The 21,981-nt window shown below is 43.4% G+C and overlaps 1 protein-coding gene across 1 annotated transcript; it reads right to left on the reverse strand.

The window, feature by feature from the left end:
* Window positions 1-5,315: 5,315 nt before the first annotated feature.
* BET1 (Bet1 golgi vesicular membrane trafficking protein) lies at window positions 5,316-21,621 on the reverse strand. Its single transcript, XM_078663659.1, has 3 exons — window positions 21,388-21,621; window positions 11,183-11,239; window positions 5,316-5,482 (listed from the first exon to the last, which is right to left on the reverse strand). Exons 1-3 carry the CDS (start codon window positions 21,508-21,510, stop codon window positions 5,327-5,329), a joined length of 336 nt encoding a protein of 111 aa, XP_078519785.1. The 5' UTR covers window positions 21,511-21,621; the 3' UTR covers window positions 5,316-5,326.
* Between the last annotated feature and the right edge of the window lie 360 nt (window positions 21,622-21,981).

Below are 21,981 nucleotides of genomic sequence, written 5' to 3' on the forward strand. Positions count from 1 at the left end.
TGTAATAGGGGCTTCCATACCAGGGTGGATAAAATCTAGTTCTCTGGCATTGTGGTCACTATCTAGTCTTTCGGTAACCCTGAAGTCCAGAATAGATGACCAATTCGCTAGCTGTACAAGGGCGTAGTCCAAGCGGGACTCTCTTCCCACTCTATTATACGTGGGTTTGCTTGGTATATCAGACTTAATACGCCCATTGCAAGTTCTGATTCCATGCTTTAAGGTTAGGGCAGTAATCTGGAGTGCTATGGGTGTCCAGGCCTTCGGGGAAGGTGCTACTACAGAGGGTACAGACCACCTAAGCTCTTCTTCCATGGAAGATCCCTCTAGAAGACCAGCCAGTGGCTCAAAATGTGAATTTAGATCCCCTCCAACTAATGTAATTTAATTGTGGGTTTATATAGCGCTAGGAATCGACTCCCGGAGGAGTATCTCCACGCTTCGACCGCTGGGGAACCCGTCCTGGCTCACCCTGAGAGATGGTCCCTGATGGGTATCTCTAAGGTGCGACCAAGCATCCCCGGCGGTCTGGGGGGGCCGTTGTGAAGATGAGGCAAGCTGATGCCCAGAGTTGCCGAGTGTGGTTTCTGACTAGAGTAGGCACCGAGGCGAGAATTATCGAGTCCGCTGACCCTGGTCCACGACCCTGCCGCGTCGGGAATCGAACCCTGGTCCCGGGCCGTTCTCTGCTTACGGGTCTGCCGCCTCTAACCAGTGAGCCACACTTCTCCTGCATAGGGGGTGCCCCTTGGGATTTCACATAAATAAGCTGAAAGCTCATCTATGGTGGGAGATTCTCTCGAAACTCCAACTGGCCTAAAGTAGATGTTTATCAAGGCAAGTTTCGCTAGATTTGGCCAAGCCAATAGGACCACTAAAATGTCATCCGATGGCACCTGTACGCGTGAAGCCTGGCACCCAAGGTGGGATGCCACCCAAGTTGTAAGTCCACCTGAGGGGCGGCCCTTACCCTCCCACCTGGCCGGGATAGCAAATGACAGGTAGCCCTGCTGAATATATTCTTCCCTTGCCCAGGTCTCCTGGAACATACAAACATCCCCAGTCTCGATATAGGTGACCCAGTCTTGTGTTTCCAGCTTATTAGCTAGGCCGGCCACATTCCACCAGATTAGCCTCAGGTGCGCCGGAGCAACAGTGGAGGGGGTTACAATAGTGGAAATAAGAGGAGAACTGCTACCAGATGTAACACCAGGACCATTGTCAAGAGTAGATGGATTTGGATCAGATGGTTCACAGAAACCGTTATCAGAATTCACAGGGTTTAAATCAGGGGCTGAAGACAGTCAGTCAACCCCATCCAATCCATTAAGACAAGTAAATCGATTATAGTCATAGAAGGGTGTCTCCGGAGGTCGATAAACCGGACGTGCAGCATACCCCAGATGTCTAGATCTCCGTTCAACCCTCGACCAATTGCCTTGTGATAGATCATGAAGCATACAGGTGGGAGGAAAGAAAAAAGACACTGGCAAAGTCTGTATGGTAGAATCAGGAGATCTGTTTGACCCAGCACTTATGTGTAATACTGTCCTAGGATCTCGGAAGGAAACCATGATACAATCCCCTATTATTGATTTTCTAGTATTCCCCAGCCAAGGTACCCTTCTCACCATGATAATTTCGTTGTTCAGATGGGCCGTGAGGGGTCTGTTCCAGTTCAACCATTTGATGATTCTTGTTTTGAGTGAGTGAAAGTTCTCACCTTCACCCACTTCAAGAGGGGAGCGCCCGCCAAAACCACCATAAGGCTATTAGCCTCGGGCGGCAAGTCGGGCCTCTGTGGTCTGGGAGCAGGCTTCTCAGGGAATAGGGGGACAATACTATCATTAGGTATATCCCCAGGGGTTATGCCAGGGGGAACTAGGCCTACTGATTGTAGAGATGGAATATTAGATTTACTACATGGTAATGGGGCTAGGTTGGCCATGAGTGGCTGCGGGGGGGGCATCAGCTGTTACCGTAGAAGGTCCCGCATTAATTAGAAGGTTTTGGGTGTTAAGGGAATTTTTAGTTGGAGGATTCGAATCAAGGGGTCTGCTCTGTTTATTAGCCGAGGTTTTCAGGCTGCTTATAGTTGCCTCCAAGATAGTGAGTCTGATCTCTACTTTCTTCAGGCTCTCGCTAATAGGCAGAAGCAGTGATCTAAGTAGAAATTCTATATTCCCCATAAAAGTAACAGGGGATGATATATTAGATGGATTATCCCCTTGGACGCTAACAGAGTCAGCGATATTAGTTTTAATACCCTTAACCGGAGTAGCATTATGCACATTCAGTATTAACTGATCAGAAGTAGGAGGGGGCTTGGGTGCTTTTCCGAAGTCGGAATGGGGGATTTTGGACTTGCCCTGCCCTCCCCTCATCTTCCTTCTACGCTTATTTGGTGGTGGGCCATGCACCTCTGCCAGAACTATTTGCTTTGGCTTGGCTTTCCTTGTTTTAACTACAGGGGGCGTTTGAGAGACTAAATCAACAGCCATAATGCTGGGACTGGGGGGGGGATGGCATCAGAGGTCTGCTCCGTGGATAAGCAAAGGTTGGAAATACTATCCTGCAGTAGTAGAGGGACGCCATCTTGGGATAGTAGATCCTGGCTAACGTTAAAGGAGCCTCCCTCTTGGGAGATAGGATAAGGGATGATATCACTAAAAGGCCTATTTTTCATATTCTCAATAGAGCGGCGGCGCTCCGCCCTACGCTTCTCCAAAGAGGTTTCCTTATCCCCGTCACCCTGCGCCCGAGTAAAGTAATTATCCAAAGTTCCATTTTTACCTCCTCCCACCTTCGCTGGTGTTCCCTTCAGAGACGGTGATGGCATGTCCAAAACCTGTGTCAAGGTCCATACGGAATCAAAGGAATACAGACAAAAGAGAGTGGGCCCAGCCCTGCCCCCTACGGCCCCGGACGGCCACAGACGGCCACAGACGGCCACAGACGGCCACAGACGGCCACAGACGGCCACAGACGGCCACAGACGGCCACAGACGGCCACAGACGGCCACAGACGGCCACAGACGGCCACAGACGGCCACAGACGGCCACAGACGGCCACAGACGGCCACAGACGGCCACAGACGGCCACAGACGGTCCCGCCCTTGTCCCGGACGCTCCCGCGCAGTGGGGCTAAACCATTAAACTTATATGATCTAAATGAGGGGGAGGAGCCTGCAGGGAGAGCTGCCCAGGTGTAAGCAGTGAGGGCGGGCGCTCCTGGGACTCGTAGTCCTGCGCCTCCGCCTGCTCGCAGCCCTGCAAGAACGAAAGTCAATCAGCCCCTCTTGTTACAAGTAGGATTTCAGTAGCTGCCCTCACGACGCGGGACCCGCGAAGCGGGTACCGCTAGTTGCTGGTGAAAAACGGAGGGCAAGGGAGTCAATTCTGCTGCCGCCGAGAAGCTGCTGCCAAACAAACAAACCGCGAGGTAATTAAAGGGGCTGGATTACCTGCTAGGTCCTTCCTATGGGTGGGACCAGGGAAGGGGGTGGTTACACTCCTTTCCCTTTGTCCAGTTTGGCGCCAGAGCTGTGGCTGGAGTGCCCCAGCAACTGGTTTCAACCGGACTATGCATGGAGCACATTGTGTGCCCCAGGCAGTGTTTCATTTCATTCAGCCCTCCCTGCCCCAATACACTAAGGCCTGTCTGGGGTGGGGCTAGCACCTCCCAAGGCAGGAAATCTATTGTCCAAGCCTCCCTTGCTGGAAGGACTCCAGCAGCAGGAGGTCAGACTTGTGTCTGTAGCAGCAGCATCCATTTTGTGATGCTGAGGCTCTGGTTAACTTTAACCGGGATTAACAGGAACAACATGTCTTCTCCCTCTAGAAGGGTGGAATGCTAACCCAGTCGCCAGAACTGGCGAGGGGGGTAGTATTCCAAAGCGTAGGATGCCTTACACGACATGTTTCGATAAAGCCAAACCAAAGTTAGCAATAACCGCGAGGATTATAATGCACTTAAGCGTATATGGTATGGCTATATCATAGAACAGCTATAAGGACATGGTTCCGAAAGCTGCAGACAGGCTCAGTTCATGCTAGATCCTCATCTCACATAAAATCAAGCACTCTGCCTTCAGGATTGTTAAGGCCTGCCATAGGAGTGACTTATAGGTATCTATGGGTCTAATATATAATGGTAGGTATGGGAATACTATACCTAAGCAAGGGGTGATTACACGACCTTGCCCCAGCTGAGTGATCAGCCAGTTGTGTCAATTTGGATGGCCTGCCAGGGGTGGCATAAGATATGCTGCAGCCCCTGGTAGGCCTTGGATACACCTATGCCCTGTGTACCTATGGTACGCTATACAGGAGCTCACAAAGGTGACCCATTTCCCAATTGGTTATGTACCTAAAGTACATGGTATGAATTTAGAGAGAGAACAGCTGGGCTGTGGGTCTGGTTAGCAGGCCCACAGCCACATTAAAGTCGAAAACCAGTAAAGCAAAATGCAAAAAATGGGGTGACCATAGGAAAGCAGACCCTACTCTCCTACAATGATTGGTCCAGGTATGTGGAGCGATATATACTTTTCTTCACTGTGTTTCTGTAGTCAATATTCTGGCTACAATATATGTGTACTAAATTATTAAAAACTCGATATCCAGGTAGTACGCCTCTTCTAAAGCTATACATCAGCCTGATTTTCAAGAAATGTACGTATAAAATCCGTGCACACCACTTATCAGGAAAAAAATGTGTAGCCCTTTCCATCTAAACCTATGTATCCATGAAATAGGGACTCTGAAACAGGAGGGTAATCTGTTGGTGCATGTGGGACTGTCTTCAAATAAATGAGATGTAGACTTTCCTGGTCATAAAATATATATTTTTAAAACTTTAAAAGATCAGGAGAAAATATTTGATACCAAACTACTGTTTATGGGTCAATATATGAAAACTTAGACTTCTTGAAATGGATACATGGGTCAAAGTCACATGCTGCAGAACGCAGAGTACCTAGCGAATCATAAGTACCAACCTTTAACAGAGGGACCAAGACTTTAAAAATTAAGAACATTCAAATATATTATATAGTGCAACTTTTATATCATAAAAATCACAGACGATGGAATGTAGATCTAAAATTAGTGGTTTTGTTGAGGTTAGCAGCACACCATTATTTTTAACACTCCAAAAATTCTGCAAAATCGACGAGTGTTAGCCCGGTTATGTGAAAGATGCTTCTGTAATACGTTAAAATTCAATTTTAAACATATATTTTTACAATTTAAATGTTATGAAATTATGTTTAAAGATGTTAAACGTATCAAAATAGCAACAAAAACAAAGATCTCATACTTTCATCACCTTAATTTAATAATCCAGTAAATTATAAAAAAGACAAACAACACAAACAGCAACATATAGCACAGCAGCTTTGATTGGCTTCCTCTGGATAGTATTTTGAGCCTCCCCATTGTTGCACCCAGCAAGCCACCTGTACTGTCAAAGTCCGAATCCTATTAAAAAGGATATATATGAACAAGCATTAGATTAGGATTAGATCAAAAACAGGAACTAGGACAGTAAGCATTATTTAAAGACAGTAGGATTATTTTTGCTCAAACGCTGCCTTATTTAACCTCGTCTGAACAAACTGAATTAAAACAGAAAACTATACATGCAATTTATTAAGTTTCCTTTTGCTGGAAGAGTTTTACTTGCTGTGAATAGATTTAATGGATACACAATTAAATGGTCAGGAGTGGATCCAAGACACTTTTAACGTGCTGTGAATCCTATTTTGCAGTCTACCTCGATGATACAACTGATATTTTTAACTCTTTTCATAAAATATCACTGGCAATGAAGAACTTCTGAGCAGAACATAAAAAGCCCCCCCCCCCCCCCCCATCATCATGACAAGCTGATTTGATGCCAACTGCACCAAAGCCCATGCAGTCTTAAAACGTGCCCAACGTAAGTCAGTTAGAGACCAGGCTGAAATTAAAATGGCAAGAACGGCGTATAAAATTTTGCTAAGAGACCGCAAGGAGGCTATAAGAACTGAAGCATTGCGGGCCCTCCAATTAGCGTCCGAATTAAAAGATACAAAAAGGTTTCTGGAAGGCCGTGAATGCCCTGTTCCTGGCTCCTAAAAATAAACCCACTATTGAGATAAGCATCGGTGAGGACCAATCGGTGACTCACTTTCCTAAGGTATATAATGATAGTGTTAATGAAAATCATCGTCATGACTTGAGTCCAGCCTGTGAATTATCTTCCCATCGATATCAATTTTACTGTGGAGGAAGTTATACTTGCTTTTGATACAAGCATGGGAGGCAAAGCCCCTGGCCCTGACAGTATACCAGTGGACCTATACAAATCCAATCCAATCCTCTCATCTGGGGCCCACTGCTAACGTCGGTTTTAAAGGTTTGCTGTAAGCAAGGATTTATCCCAACTTGGGCAGAATCTATACTTGTTCCTATCTTTAAAAAAGGAGACCGTAACGACCCGGCTTGCTATAGACCAATTTCACTTCTGGATTAATTTGTGGAAGTGATTGGGCAAATTATTTTATACAGATTGCAGACGTGGGCCGAGGATACGGGTGTAATTACTGAATTGCAGTATGGATTCCGTCAAGGACTAGGTACTGTGGAACAAGGCCTAAATCTAAACTTGATTTGGGGAAAATACATACAAGCCAAATCAGGAAATCTTTTGTGTTTTGTCGCCCTGAGCTTGGCTTTTGATTGGGTTAGTCACCACAAACTTTGGAGCATCTTACAATCCCTGGTTGTGGAAACGCAACTTATTAACTTTTTAAGATACTTGTACCAAGATGCACAGGCGAGTGTCGGCTATGGAAGTGCAGGCGAGTGTAGTTTTAAATTCCGTCAGGAAGTGGGTAAAGCAGGGGTGTGTGTTAGCTCCCTTCCTTTAAAAGCTGTACATAAACGGTCTAGGCGCAACACTGTCCAGGGAATGTCAGGACTTACCTTGCATTGGCAATTGCCCAATTGGAGCATTACTGTATGCAGTTTTATTATCCCGCTCACAAATAGGACTGCAAAGAGCTGTATTGAGCTTTGTAACCTATATGTCTAGCTTAGATCTTAACGTAAACATCACCAAAACAATTGTTATAACATGTTGTAAATCTAGTGCAAAGTGCCGGGATATATGTTTATGAACAACAAAAAACTTGATTACGCCAGTTATTTTTCATATCTGGGAATTGTCTTTGAAAAAAGGGGCTTGTGGGTAAATGCCATTACGTCGAGAAAATTGTCATTTGCTACAGCCATGGGAGCACTGGTGAACTTTGCAAGAAAACTAGAAAAGCAGCCTATTGGCGAACTGTTAAAAATTGACAACGTTAAATGTATTACAACAGCCAGGTACGGAGCCGGAATTTGGGGCCCTGCAAATGTAGAGCCGCTGCAGTTAGTTGAGAATGAGTTTTTAAGATACCTATTAGCAGTTCGAGTAGCACGGCCACATATATTTGCCATGCGGAATTGGGAATGCCATACCTATCTGACTTAATTAAAATAGAGCTGGTTTTATTTTGGCACAAGATATGGGTGAGTACGACCACCTGCCTCAATCGTGATGTGTTAACAATTGTTTTAAACTGCAGTGGGTGTCCCGCATCCCATGGCTCAACTACGTTAAAAACTTTGTGACTGAGCTGGGGTGTCCAGAATATTTTTCCAACCCGTTTAGCATCACTACAATCCCAAGGAAAGTTTTAAAGACTGCTTGTATGAACTTCTTGGAGACTAGCAGACTTTCCCATAACATTATTAAACCATCTGTTAGAGAGAATGAAATGTTACTGATACAATCGGGGACACAACCATATCTACTAAATGTGATGGGGAGTTATGACAAAACGTTATTGACCCGCTTGAGTCTAGGCAACTTTTCTAGAATGATCACATTCCCAAACATGAATGATTGTCACGTTCTTTAGGCCCCTGCCCATGCGATGACACATCCACCCAGTCCACCATTCACATTATGTTTTTCTGTAAAGTTGATATATTATTACAGAAAGGGTGATCTTACCTATTTTAAAAGAGTTAGGTTTGAGACAATGCCGCCCGCCTTTTTTAAATTGCAACTTTTAGATGATGACATTTTTGATTGGTTAACCAAATACATGAAAGGGGTGGTTAGAAGCAGAAAAACAATGTAACGCTTCAATATTTTTTACTGGGATGTATACACTTTTGTGTGCTACTCGATGCGTATGATATAATGTTGCAGCTTTTTAACCAATATGTATGTTATTTTGAATGATTTGCTAATGCACACAAGATATGATGCATATTTTTTATGTACTATGCTTTTATGATTTAATAATTGAAATTGAATAAAAGCTTATTTTGATTTGATCTAAAACTAGGTCTGGCTACACAGGGCTCTCAAAGAGGCAGGATGGTGCACATGGTACACCCCAGCTTATAGCAAAACCAAATTTTCAAATGTTGTGGCATCTCCGCAAACTAATAACTGCCCCATCAGTAAACATTTCGACCCTTGACTGTGGCTCCTATATATACACCCATGCATCAAAATTAAATTAATAGGTCATCATATACAAGCAAATATTTCACAGTCTGCTCAGTTATCATTTCAACATTTTTAACAAGCATTTGCAATGCAATAGGTCTCGCATTAGTAAAGTGTGAGCTATTGGTATTGTAAATGACACATTTTTTTAATATGTGTTGGCTTTGAAAATATATAAATTAATAGAATCGTTATTCACAAAGCCAATAGCTTACACTTTCCTAATGCGAGTCCTATTGGCTATGGCAATGCTCGTTGGTGGTGTCCCCGAGTGATGTGGTGGTGTCCCCGAGTGATTGAGGGTGGAGATGGAGTCAGAGGGCGGAGTCGGAGTTGGAGTCCGGAGTCGGAGGGCGGAGTTGGAGTCGGAGGGCGGAGTTGGAGTCGGAGGGCGGAGTTGGAGTGCGGAGTCCGGAGATGGAGTCGGAGGGCGGAGATGGAGTCGGAGGGCGGAGATGGAGTCGGAGGGCGGAGATGGAGTCGGAGGGCGGAGATGGAGTCGGAGGGCGGAGATGGAGTCGGAGGGCGGAGATGGAGTCGGAGGGCGGAGATGGAGTCGGAGGGCGGAGATGGAGTCGGAGGGCGGAGATGGAGTCGGAGGGCGGAGATGGAGTCGGAGGGCGGAGATGGAGTCGGAGGGTGGAGATGGAGTCGGAGGGCGGAGTCGGAGTTGGAGTCGGAGGGTGGAGTGTTTCCATCAAAATGCAACTACCAGGATGTGCGCATTTGACATTGGTCTGCTTCTGTGGAGTATTTAGTTGCAGTGGGGCAGTTTGCTTCTATTACAGCAGACTTACTTAGCAGCCCGCCCCCCCCCCCCCCGAGCGCCATCGTGAGAGAGGGGGCTGTGATTTGAGAATGTCAGCTGGGTTAAAGAACGCACTGCACATAGCTTGCATTTTTGTGTGAAATGAATTGAACACCGACTTTCTGTACTTGCGTATCGGACCTGCTTAACTTGGCCTTTTTAGAAGTTTTAGTTACCTGGCTATTGTTCTGGGCAAGGTAGGGCTTCCCCAACAAAAAGCATCTGCGGGCTTGCAGAGAGGCAGCTCGGAACTAGTATGAGGACGCCATGCTACAGTTTTGGAGCTCGGAGGCAGTAAGCAGAAAACGGAAGAAAGGAAGTGGACAGAAACGGAGGCAAAATTCACGGCAGAACTGTTGACAAACAGGCTCACTCCGTGTGTGCTGAGAGTTCAGCGTCTCACAACACAGCATTTGTGTCGGGGCCTATCTAATAAGTGAAACGCTGTGTTTATGTAGGAGGGTGGTGGCCGGGCGAAAGCAGCAACGGTGGAAAGCAACCAGGGAAATGCTGCTATTGTGTGGGAGGGCAATATTAAACAAGGAAGCGAGAGAGGAAACAGGGAGCTAGGAAGACATTTTAGGGAGGGAAGTGGGCAGGGTGGACAGAGGAGGTGGGTGGGGAAGGACAGGGCAGAGGAAGGGGTGAGGTGAAGCTCAGCTAAGGATGTGACAGAGTGTGAAGGAAAGAGATGTAGCACGTAAGAACATCTGATGGGAAAAGCGGGGGAGCGGCAGCCTCTGAAGTCTGATGCGAGGCACAGGCAAATGCTGATGGGGGGGGGAGCGGCAGCCTTTGAAGTCTGATGCGAGGCACAGACAAATGGTGGGTTGTGACGTGGCTGGTTTGTGCACGCGCATAGATCAAATGAACTGTGGCTAATCCGCCGTTTTTTCTGTGTTGTGAAGGGATGCACACCAATTTTAAACCCATCTTATTCTTTCATCAAATTTATCCTCCTTCGGCATGATTGCGTGCAGATCGGAATTTTGAGGCTTGCCCTGCTGCCACTCGTTAAGAAACATAAGGAGAGGGACTATACAGCCCCTATGCCAAATGCACAGCTCTGTGCCGCTTTTTAGCGTGCACAAAAATTCACACTTCTTTATCAATTCTTTTAAGTTTTTCAACGATTTCTTTACTCATTATTTTGAACTTGAATTCATTATTTTGTAGTCTTCAATCCACAACTCGGGCTCAGGTGCCAATTGTCAACTTTCTTACATTCATACTGTGCCCATCCAGGCCTCTAAGAAGAATGCGATTGAAGCAAGAAGTCCTTCACAAGCAGTCATTTATTTTTCATCTAAAAAATCCAATGCATTTCGGGCCTCAATGTGCCCTTCGTTTTGGCAGATTTTTTGGTCCACTTCCTAGAAATCTCGACAAACAAGCATTGCTAAAGCAATGTTTTAGGTCGAGACCTAAAAAAGACTGTCACGCCACTTTTGAGGTTCAAATGAGTCATAATCAGTATCAACCAAAAGGATAAGTTCTCTACTTAGACCCACGAGAAAATGCCAGTCATGTTTGCATCACATTTGATACAATCGCCTAGTTAAGACACAACCTTGAATACAGTTGTCAGTAGAGAAAGCTTAATATGTTTCTAAATAATGTTTTCATCATCATTCAAACTATCATCTGATATGAATGACCGGCCTTTGTAACTTAAATATTGTTAAACCAAGTATTTGGATACACTCTAGTTCTAAAAAAAGAGAAGCTGGTTGCGCCGCGTTTCTATGTTCAATATAGTTCTCTATTGGGTGGAGTGCCGGCATGCTTCTTTAGAACGCTGCATTGAAAACAAGTGCCTTACCATTTCAGACAACATTTTATTTTGATTTTTAACTTCTGTTCCCATGTCAATAGAAATCTGTAAAAAAAAAAATAGATATTACAATTTTAGTTTCAGATCATTTAAGTGCCACTTTCATATGAAGTGTCGGATAACAGAATTGCGCATAGAGGGCAGTTTAACAAATAAAATATGAAGGAGATTTTGAAGCACGTCTTATTAAGCATTATAGTTCTCAGTTGTGGGAGGTCACAACTTTAAACCCAAACATATGGCTGCTAACTCAAAGTAAGGGTGTATGTTGAGCGGGATGGTTAATTAATAGCACATGTGCAATATGGATTTTAACATCAACTCTCCCCTGTCCCAGACATGCAACCACTGTCCCAGTGTGCTTCATATTCCTGTCCCAATCTTACACTCCGCTCATGAAGTCTTACTTCAACAGTAATTAAGATTGAGTAGATAAATTAATTTTTGCACTCCACGAGATACTAAGTTACACTGATCAAATCAAAAAGGTACATGGGTTGAGGCAATGATCCCTTGCTACTAGGTTTACAGTTGCAAAAGAGATAAGCTTGCGAATAGACTTTTCAATAAATGCCAATGAAACAGAAGCATTTGGGAGTCTTGCCAGCTTTTTGTATATCGTTATATTATCAATGTGCTCATCAACAAGCAAAAAATGCTGCTTGGCATATGGTGATAAATATACATCTGTAGCACATTATCAAAGGGGGTAGTGCAATGTGTACATACAGTATTACTTAGGTCCTTGAAATGGCATAATACGTTCCCGCACCTAAAGCTTACAATATATAGGGACATGATTAATGACTTCTGGATAATTTTAGCAGGCACTAACATCCATCCATTTTGGAGTATCAAACTTGCAAGCAGTGGTTCAAAATTCCTTACTTTTTCATGTTTTGAGGTATCAGATAATTACACAATGGGCTACAAATATCCTGGGGTCTTACGGCGGTATGTTTAAACAATGTTTCTACTTTGGTCCCACCATGCAATAAACCATATCCTGTAGCTCTCCTACTTTGTTTGGAAGAGGGCCATACAACCAACCCAAAGTCGTTCTCCTTTAGTGCCTAACAAAACAATAACTTTAGTGAAACTCTACAGACATGGAAAGTTTGGAAAACTGCAAAGTACTTTCAGTTGCTCTTTACCATGCTGCCCCAGCCTGGATTATGAGAGCTAGTCTACCGAACACACGACGTCACAAGACAGAAAACCATTTGGTTTTAAGGGGAACAGTTTAGGTGGCATGGCTGGAGGCTCCCATTGAGCTTTCAGTGTTGTTAAAAATGTAACAGTGACTCATTTTACATTAAATTAATTAAGGTGTTTCCTAGAAACACAAGGAAACGAAAACTAACATGAAACAACTAAAACAAATCCACAATCAGAACTCACCCATGTTCTTAAGTGCCTCGACTAATGCTAGCAATCCTCTTTATCTTGCTGCTTTCAGACAGTTAAGTACGGATTACAGTTTGTTTCCCCCTTATTTGAACAGGTATGTTATTTAATGACCAGTTATGTTCATTATGGTGCACCTTTTATTTCTGCATTATTGTCTTTAGGAGATGAAACAGTCCTACATTGTGCCGCCTTACTTCCTCCTCTTTTGCATCTCTCTCATTTTTTGAGCAATCTGGCGATCTGGTAGCAGCATCTGTAAGGTATCTCCATTACGCCTACTCATGGGTAGATTTGCATGCGCAGTTCTCCCTCTGGATAACAACTTCAGATATTGGCTTGCACTTCTTCTCCTTTCTGCTGCCAGGTAGGTCTCTACTTTAGAGCCATAGTGTCACGAATGCCATTTCACAACGGGCCTCTTAAGATATTTCTAACACATTGATTGAATGATGATTACTTCGGGCCCATCCTCTCCATTTTCCTATACAAAAAAAGTTCAATAACTTTATCAAAACAGATTAAAATTAGCAAACGAACATTCTGAAGCAACTGTGTTCCTACCACCTGCTAGCACCCATATTTTACATGAAGCATTCAACGAGGACAGCTACACTCTGCTCTTAATAATACAGTGGCTTCCCTGGTGCAGAAAGAAGTGTTATAGTATAAGAAATATGGCTAAAGAAACACAGGAACTCAGATAAATTCAGTGCAACAGACAATTCGTCCATTCTGATTTCTTGAACCTGGTATAGGCGTCGAACCACTACAGAATGAGGGGAGTTGTTGGAATCAAAACAACCCCTTCACTATTTGGTAGATAAATAGATAATAAAGAGACCAAGTCTCGCTGAAGATGGTATTGGTACAGACAAATATTCTGTTGCTGGAATAAAGACTGCTACTACTCTCTAAGATTCAAAAGATGAAACAGCCCTTCATGGTTTCATCTTCCCAAGAGAAAAACACCAGCTTCTAGAACTGCCACAGTAAACTTCATAAACCAATTTTGAGCCTCCATTAATTTAACATCCAAACTCTAGAGAACGGGTCCTTAACGGAAATGCTTCTGTTTATGTGAGGAGGCACATATGGTCTCCTTTAGATAAACAGGTAAGAAATACAATGAAGACACTATCCTCACCTGTCAATCCTAATAATAAAGCTGCCACACTAACCAGTAATCTAATTTTTGTGGGGCTAAATTTGGCAAGAACCCTAAAAAGACTACTGCCAAGACAAACTAATCAAAGTCATATGTTCCCTTAGTAAGATCTGTAATCTGATTGAAGAGGTAAAGATGACTAAATTGCCTAACACAATGCACAATTTCTTTTACTGGGGAATGCCACTTCCACTATTTTACAAAACTAAGATCTGGTTATGTGAGGCACGCACTTCAGCCCAAAGACAGCTACTCGGAGATTAATTAACCAAATGTCTTAATAGTGAATAAGCTTACCATCCACTGATAGAGTATACTCAGCCCTAGAAGTGTTCATGTTTTAAATGTGTCATAGTTGTCAAAAATAGGATAGTCACTATTTCCAAGAAAGTCGGTCGCAGTTTCCCACCAGAAGACAGTGAGTTAGTTTCCAAACAAAAGGACCTAGATTTGTCATTCCCATAAGATACAGATCTTCCAGATACTAGAACGTTGAAACTTCTTCCAGAAAATTAGCAAATTGTTTCAAAAGATGCCAGGCTCCTTCAAAATGGTGTAAGACTTTCACAATTTTATCAATTCAAACTGCGTTAACATTACTATACCCCAAAGGTTTCGCAAGCAATATCTAGAACGGTTTCATTAAGTTAGAAAAAAAAGGGACTAAAAAAAAAAAGAGAATATTCTCTAGTCTTACCATAAAATGTGGATGTGCATAGCCAATAGTAAAGAAAGTACTCCATTCACTAAAACCAAACGGACATATACTACTCCAGCTTTATCTTTTTACTACTTGCGCTTGTGAAAAAAATTCCTTTGTTTTCACAGTACAACAAGAATAATGAGCTCAGTCTCTCTATTTAAGTTACAATGTCAAATCCTTGAACAACTTGACCACAGAGCGGATCGTGGACCTGTAGATTTACAGCTGAGAAAAGCATTACTGATGGTAGTACTTTCTTTCCTACACTGTAACTTGTAAATTGCTTTTGATGAGAATAGAGGACCTGCATGCTCCAGTCAAAACACTTAAGGACAGGGTAGAGTCCATATCTGAGGACTTTTTACACTTGTTTCAATTGTAGTTTTCCTCCACTCAGAGAGGCTATACACATGCATGTCCTTTTTTGTGTAAAATCAGTTACTTTCAAACCTCCAGTAGGATTAGAAGCATAATACTCACCATTTTAATAAAATCTACACCCTTTCACCACTAGCAAGAGAAATCTGCATTATGTTGATAAAGTCTGGTCTAGGTTGCTGCAAAGAAGTGTTTTGAGAATTGAAAGAAATCTAGGTTAAGAGTTAAAGGGTTGCTGCAGGAAGTCCTTTCAGTCCAGAGCAAGAAACCTGCAAAACACGTGAAAGTGTGGAGGGTGGTGGATAAGTTACACGACACAGAATAATTAAACCCTGTGGGTTCATATTTCAGGTGGATCACACTCCTAACGTTGCATTGAAATTGATGTGTTTTGAGAATCTAAATAACTATTTGATCAATAAAATTCCATCTATGCTCTGCAAAAAATACATAAACATACTTCTAAAGTACTGCAGCATTTAGATTAGCTTATCCATACCAAACTGAAATAAAACTTTAACAACTCGTACATATGGTTCAGTCTCCTTGACACTCAGTGGAGCATAGCACAGTCCAGTGACAAAAAGTACACTCAGTGCAAATAAAAGTAAACTGGCAAAAAGCCTTAGCTGATACATAAAGGATGCAAACTAAAGAAACAATTTGAGAGGAGGGGCTCAAATTCTGGCATTATTCTATGTAGCCAAGATTCTTTGGACTTTTTTTTACTAGTTTGCCCTCACCAATTGGTACAATTGTGTCTTCTCCAAGGACAAGGCCCAATTTGATGCAGTTGAACATTTTGGATGACCAGGCAGAGATCTTTTATAACATTGCAAAGCAGTGTGGCCCACTGAGCACTGCAGGTTTCTAAAGTCAAATCTTACAGGTGCACAAGGTTCTAGGTGAGAGGAGAGACACAGTCTCAGTGTGTGTGTCGCTCTCACTCTCACCATTATAAGATGAGATATAGTAGTACTACCAGTGATGCCATAGCGTAATACATTAGTTACCAGAGATCACCCAGGATAGTAGGTTTGTCTTGTGCTGCGGGGTAAATACAAATGGGGTCAATTGTGAGGAGACCATGGTTTTTGTGAGCAGATAGTTAATTTAAGGTCATGTTTTCAGCAAGTGTAGCAAAGCAGGAAGATGCCAGAGGCAAGACTGTGTCAAGCTGGATGCAGCTGTAACGAAAGGGATTGCCAATTTGATATGAAATGGTGAAAGAAAGAATAGTTGCTCATTTCAGGGTTTATAACAAGTCACCTTTAGCTGCCAATCAACTGGAAAGGTGGTGAACATTTTTCTATTTTTCCAGGAGACACATGTGGGCCAACAAGGAGGAAAATGACTTACGTATTGAATAAGGCTAAGACTTAGGCTTGTGTCACTACACTGTACATCACAATAATGGCCTTATGAAATGTGAGTCAATGATTGGTCTTTTTGAAGCTTTGTGGAATTAGTGAATGTATTTTTTTCAAAGTGTGCCAAACTCAGCAAATCTCAGAGGAAGTTGTTTTTGGTGAAAGTGCACAGTGAAAACGGCTCAAAAAGTTGAACATGTTGTTGGGTACATTGTAGTGGCTAGAATCTGAACTTATGCTTCATATCCATTTTACATTATACCTACCTAATGAGTAAATTATTAAAATATTAAGAACTGCATGAAACATGCGAACATTTTCAAGAAAGATAGCCTGCTCTAAACCATTAAGAGAGAAACGTTAATGCAAGATTATCTTGAGTCCTAAGTGTGAATAATTCTCTAGTATGCAATGTATGAAAACAAGAATCAAACTGAACACAAATCAACCAACCAAATCTTCAAATGATCTTCAATAATTGATTTTTTTGGTATCCCTCCGTGGTATTGTCTCTTGTTCATAGCACTTGAATATTTTTTCTATACAAAACACACACAAACAACCTTGTTTTTTGTTTTTAAATGAACCAGCGAGTTTTCTATTGCCCTAGTCACTAAAATTATTTGGTTTCATCCACTTCATATTCATGATCTTCTCCTTTACACATATTCCAATAGACATACAGAGGGGAGCAATGAGTGTAGTTTAAGTGAAAATGAAAAGTCAGCAAAAGTAAGAAATAATTCAATGGTCCAAGGTCCATGGCTTTAATAGAACAAGCGAGTCTTTTGTGATCTTCCTAACATAATGTAAACCTATTTCAAGGCCATCGGTGGCAGGATTGAAAGAGTGTTGTAGAGCACTGAAAATTAAGGAAACACGTCCTAGCCCATTTGTATTTCAGATGGCAAGTCGCTTTTGAGATGCCCATGGAAAGTGGTCAGCTGGTGACAGAGGCTAAAACCACCAAACAAAACTGTCATCCCATTAGAAACAAACTGGTTGAAAAGGAAACGTCTTTCACTATGTACTTTTTTCCCCCAGCCGTAACACAATTGTAAAACATAAAATGATACACATTATCCCGGAGCTCCCTTCACAGTTCTCCAAGGCACTGAGTTAGTGTAGGTATCCAACTTACTCAATGTGCATAAAATCAAAAAATTCCTAGCTCATATGCGATTTCAGTGAACAGTCCAGGCCCAAATGTTGTCACACATCAATAAGGGCTAAGCCTACTTACTGGACTTTTACAATCTTCACTGGCACGAATCACAGACATTCTTCACAGTGGAAATGCTAATGACAAACCAAAATAAATGGCCCCTACCCTGATAGAACTACGGGGGGTTCCATCTCCCTACCAGCATTCACTTATATGGATAAGCTGTGTGACTAAAAGTACCCCACTTGAGTAAACCTGGCCACACTGCCCATAAATTTGTGTCCAGAAGCACCAGCAATATAAGTAATGCATACCTGGCAAGGCTATGGAATTACTTACCCCTGCACCTTAGATTTTCACCATCCTTCGTAAAATTCCTGAAGTGTATTAAGACCCATCTCGTGACAATCATCCTACCATGTGAGACTGCGTTGCTTCCACCCCTCACCTCTACCCACTAAAATGTTGTGTTTCTAATGACTTCTGCATAATGTTACTGCCCTTTGTTCTCACTGTAAATGAACGTGTATGTCCTGTAACCATACATTTTTACCACGTATCTTGTTACTATGTAAAGTATGTCACTGTATTTTGGGACTTGTTTCTGATTCTATGAATGCAACCATTGGCAAAAAGTTTAAAAAAAAGTTAAAAAAAGTATGCACATGCATTGCGCTGTATGCGCATGAATGTGTCACCACTCATACAATATGGAACTGCTAGGTTGGAGGGGGCATATTATTTTTTTACAATAATCAGGGGGGGGGGGGAGAGGGAGCAACAATGGGTGGATAGAGCAACCCAGGAGGAGAAGCATACGAGAGAGAGCAGAACAACGGGCTACAGGGAGAAGCACACAAGGGAGAGAACGTAGAGGAGGGGTAGAAAGACACGAGGGAGAAAGCTGGAAACACATGCATTCCCATGAAGTGTTTAACAAAAAAATGTAGCTGCCTAAAAGGGAGTAGTGGAACGGCACATGTCAGCCAATCAAAAGGATGGTACAAGGGATATGCTCCATGGGAAGGCAACACACAAGAGGACGGAAAGACAAGGTAAGCCAATGAATAATAAGCAAGCTAATGAGTGTGTGACAATAAAGCCAACCAATGGTACGCAATGGGCGGATAGTAAGCCCACTGTAAAGTCATGATAATTCTACAATAGGTTATTCGCAAGCAGGCATCTTTTGCTGGCAGGTAGGTAAAACCTAAAATGGCTATGAGTGTGCCACAGTTGTGACTATTTAACAACTCAGAATATAGCATGGCTCACATAAGTGACCCCACCCTCCCCCCGACACCAGGGTTCCGAGAACAACAAAAAACTGAGTACATCAGTCATGGCATAATGCTTATTTTATTCAAGGCTTGAGTTATGCTAGGATTCTCTTTATGCCACAGTTAGAACTCTAGAATGGTTCAGATTAGATGACACAAGAACACAGCGAGCAAAGGCCCTATCTCTGGACATACAATGAGCCACTTGGGGCATTACATCAAACATACAAAAGGTGATGGTTTTGAATGCTATCCTGTGGTTAGACTTACTGCAAGCATTCCTTCCATAACTGTTTGTGTGTCTGATGTAACGCCTATGTGGCCCAGAGTATGCCCAGGCATGGGTTCCTTGCTCCCTGCACCAGTGGTACCAAGCTACACAAGGCTGATGAGCCCCAATAATTACGAAACTAGACTTCGGTTGCTTGTGTTCCAGTTCAGGGAGGACCTGGCTTGCAATTTGGGCTAGAGTGTTTTACTAGCCAGCGCCTTGAGACCCTTACAGGTGACTAGTTGCGCTTTACAAGCCACTTGATTGATTACTGGAGCATGACCAAAACCGATTTGCATATGGCTGGGTCTAACCCGAGATGCCATGGTGGGCAAAAGGACTCTGAGTTGGAATGCTACCCTGAGCGATTGCCAGTGCTTAGAATTATTGCAAGCATTCCTACCATCACCTTTTATGTGTTTCATGTAACGCCCTAAGTGACTATGAGTATGCCCAGATACAGGTCCCTTGATCACTGACCAAGCAGCAATGGATTGAGAAGTCCCAATCAGGTCAAAACTAATATTGGGTTGCTTGGTTTTGGTTCAGACATAACTTAGCTTCACAGTTCAGGCTGGATTGTTCCATAGCGGGCAAAATAACAATGGGTTGAAATGCTACCTTGAATGATTGCCAGTGGTTGGCTGTATTGCAAGTATTCCTCCCATTACCTTTTGTGTTTTTGACTAAGGGTAGCTGCCTGACTCCAGTCCCAGGTGGGTGGACTCGGCAGGCAAAAGAAGCTCTGTCACACGATGCACAGGAAGCTATTAATAGAAGAGAGTGGAGTGGGAAAGGCAGAAGCCAAAGCAATGTCCTGGGTTTGCCAATACCGTTTTACATACTGGGGCAGTGCATTGCAGATATTGGGTCGGAGAATGGATTGTGCATACATCTATTTGAGTGCCTAACTGAGCTTTTTAATTAGAAATCTTGGAATGTTTCTTCTTTCCTCCCTGTATGCCCGACCCCCACCTTCCTCCAACAGCAATCCCAAGTCAGTGCTTGTAGCTGTGCCAAATCCACCTTCTACATCTGGCTTTGTGGGGGACTAGGATTCCTTCTGCCTGGGCTTCTATCCCAGGCATCCAGGTAAAGGCAGAGCTTTAAGTTGGCCAGGTCTCACAGGGTCTGAGCACCGGCAGTTTTTTAAAGGGGGCCTTGAAACGGGTCTCTGTCGAGCTCTGTTTTGTGCCCTGACACAAGCGGTCCGCTGTTTTCCCGGCTGCAGTGAAGCAGGCACATGGATGTGTGCTGTTCACACTGCTCACTAGCGGAGAAGTTACTGCAGGACGTCATGCCGGGTGAGCGTTGTAGGGGGGGAATCCTTGCTTCTTACATCTCCCATGTGTCTGTTTTTTATAACACATGACTCTGAACGCTGTTGCGAGTGAGGGGGCCCTATTGAATTGCGCACACTGCAAATTGCCACTTCTCTTTTTGAAACTCAGGAGCAGCAACATTGTCGTGGTGTCACCAGGGCTGTAAGTGAAGCTTTTTCAATATTATATACAAGCCATAGTTGCTGCATATTTATCTTATGCAACTAACAACCATTGGCGAAGTCAATAGTTCAGACATGTTGTAAGTATGATGTTACTTGTTGTGTAATATTTCTGGATGCAATGACAAAAACAGCAAGTTGGGCGGCACACTATGCTAAGCACAGATTTTTAGCTTATGTGTTTTAAGCCACGCACTGGGTAAAGGGTTCTTCATTTTGTGTTCACCCAACTTAAAAAAGTTGGGATCTTGAGCCACAATGTCTGCTCCTTGATATTCATGATGCCCCTCCCCCATTCCTTCTCCCCTCCAAATTAACGGTCCTACCAAGTATGCCCCTTCTCCAGCATCAGCCTGCTACTATGCTATTAGTATTGTACAGCAGCATTTGATATCATCAATTACTCTCTATATTGCTGTCACCAAGTTGTTCTGGACTCTCGCCACAGAGTACCAAATCTGGCTCCATGTAACCACTACATATTATAGCTGATCCTCTGTTGTCCGCAAAGGAAGTCGTGACATGACATTTATCTTTGCTACCTGTAACCAGTACATGGGCTACTAACTCTTTCCCTTCTGGAAGACCTTGTAGGGCATTCGTCCTCGCTGCCTTACCAAGTGTGCCATTAAGTTGCGTCTTTGCCGGATGTTTAATTTCATTTCTGATGGTATAAGGTTAAAAGTGGATTGACTTCGCTGCCTCTCTCATGGTCAAAGTTCGTATAGCAGCATTCCTCAGTGGGTCTTATAACCCGATCGTCATTTCTGCGGAGAACAAATAAAATGCCCTAATTCCACGGGACTCTTGGCGAAAAGTTTTATTATTTACTATGATCCTCACACCATTGAAACAAACTAGTGAAAGACACTGTCGGATTATGGATTCCGGAAAGCACAGACACCAATTGGCTACCGCCAAAGCAAGGTTTCCAGGCTGCCACTTACTGTCTTAAGTGCTTTCGCTTTCAGCCGCAGGCTCTCGGTCAGCCTCTCGTTCTCCTCCTCGTACATGCTACCACCGATAAGGTGCTGGTGCTCATTTTCTCGACTCTTCCCCCTCCTCTCCATGTTAGAGAATCTGAAGCTGTTTCCAGACTGAGAGCGCTGATCCACGTAAAAGCAACGTCGAGCAGCGTGCTGCTGTCACTGATGACGTGGCCAGTGCGTGCGTTTGTGTAACGTGTTCCCTGTGCGTTTTACCCATGCGCTACAAGATGTTGCAGGATTTGGCGCCTCCCCGTGCAACAGTCGCACCCGGAAGTAGATCTGATAAGTTTAGAACATTAGTTTGGCACCATGGTGATTGTGTACAGCAAGCAAGCGTATATCAGAGTAATGCACGGATTGACTGGCAGAGTGAGAGGTCATGAAAGCAAGGGTGGAGTCCCATTTAGAAAACACACACCGTTCCTGGTGCCCACCTTTAACATGGTGAAAATCAGCCTACGCTTGATCGCTCACTGTACTCGTCATACGTATTGACACCCCCCTCTCAGGATATCGCAGGTTTATTTCTCGCAGCACTGCCCTCTCTTTCCT

This window comes from Lissotriton helveticus, chromosome 10 (genome assembly GCF_964261635.1).
Source record: "Lissotriton helveticus chromosome 10, aLisHel1.1, whole genome shotgun sequence".
In the NCBI taxonomy this organism is placed as follows: domain Eukaryota; kingdom Metazoa; phylum Chordata; class Amphibia; order Caudata; family Salamandridae; genus Lissotriton; species Lissotriton helveticus.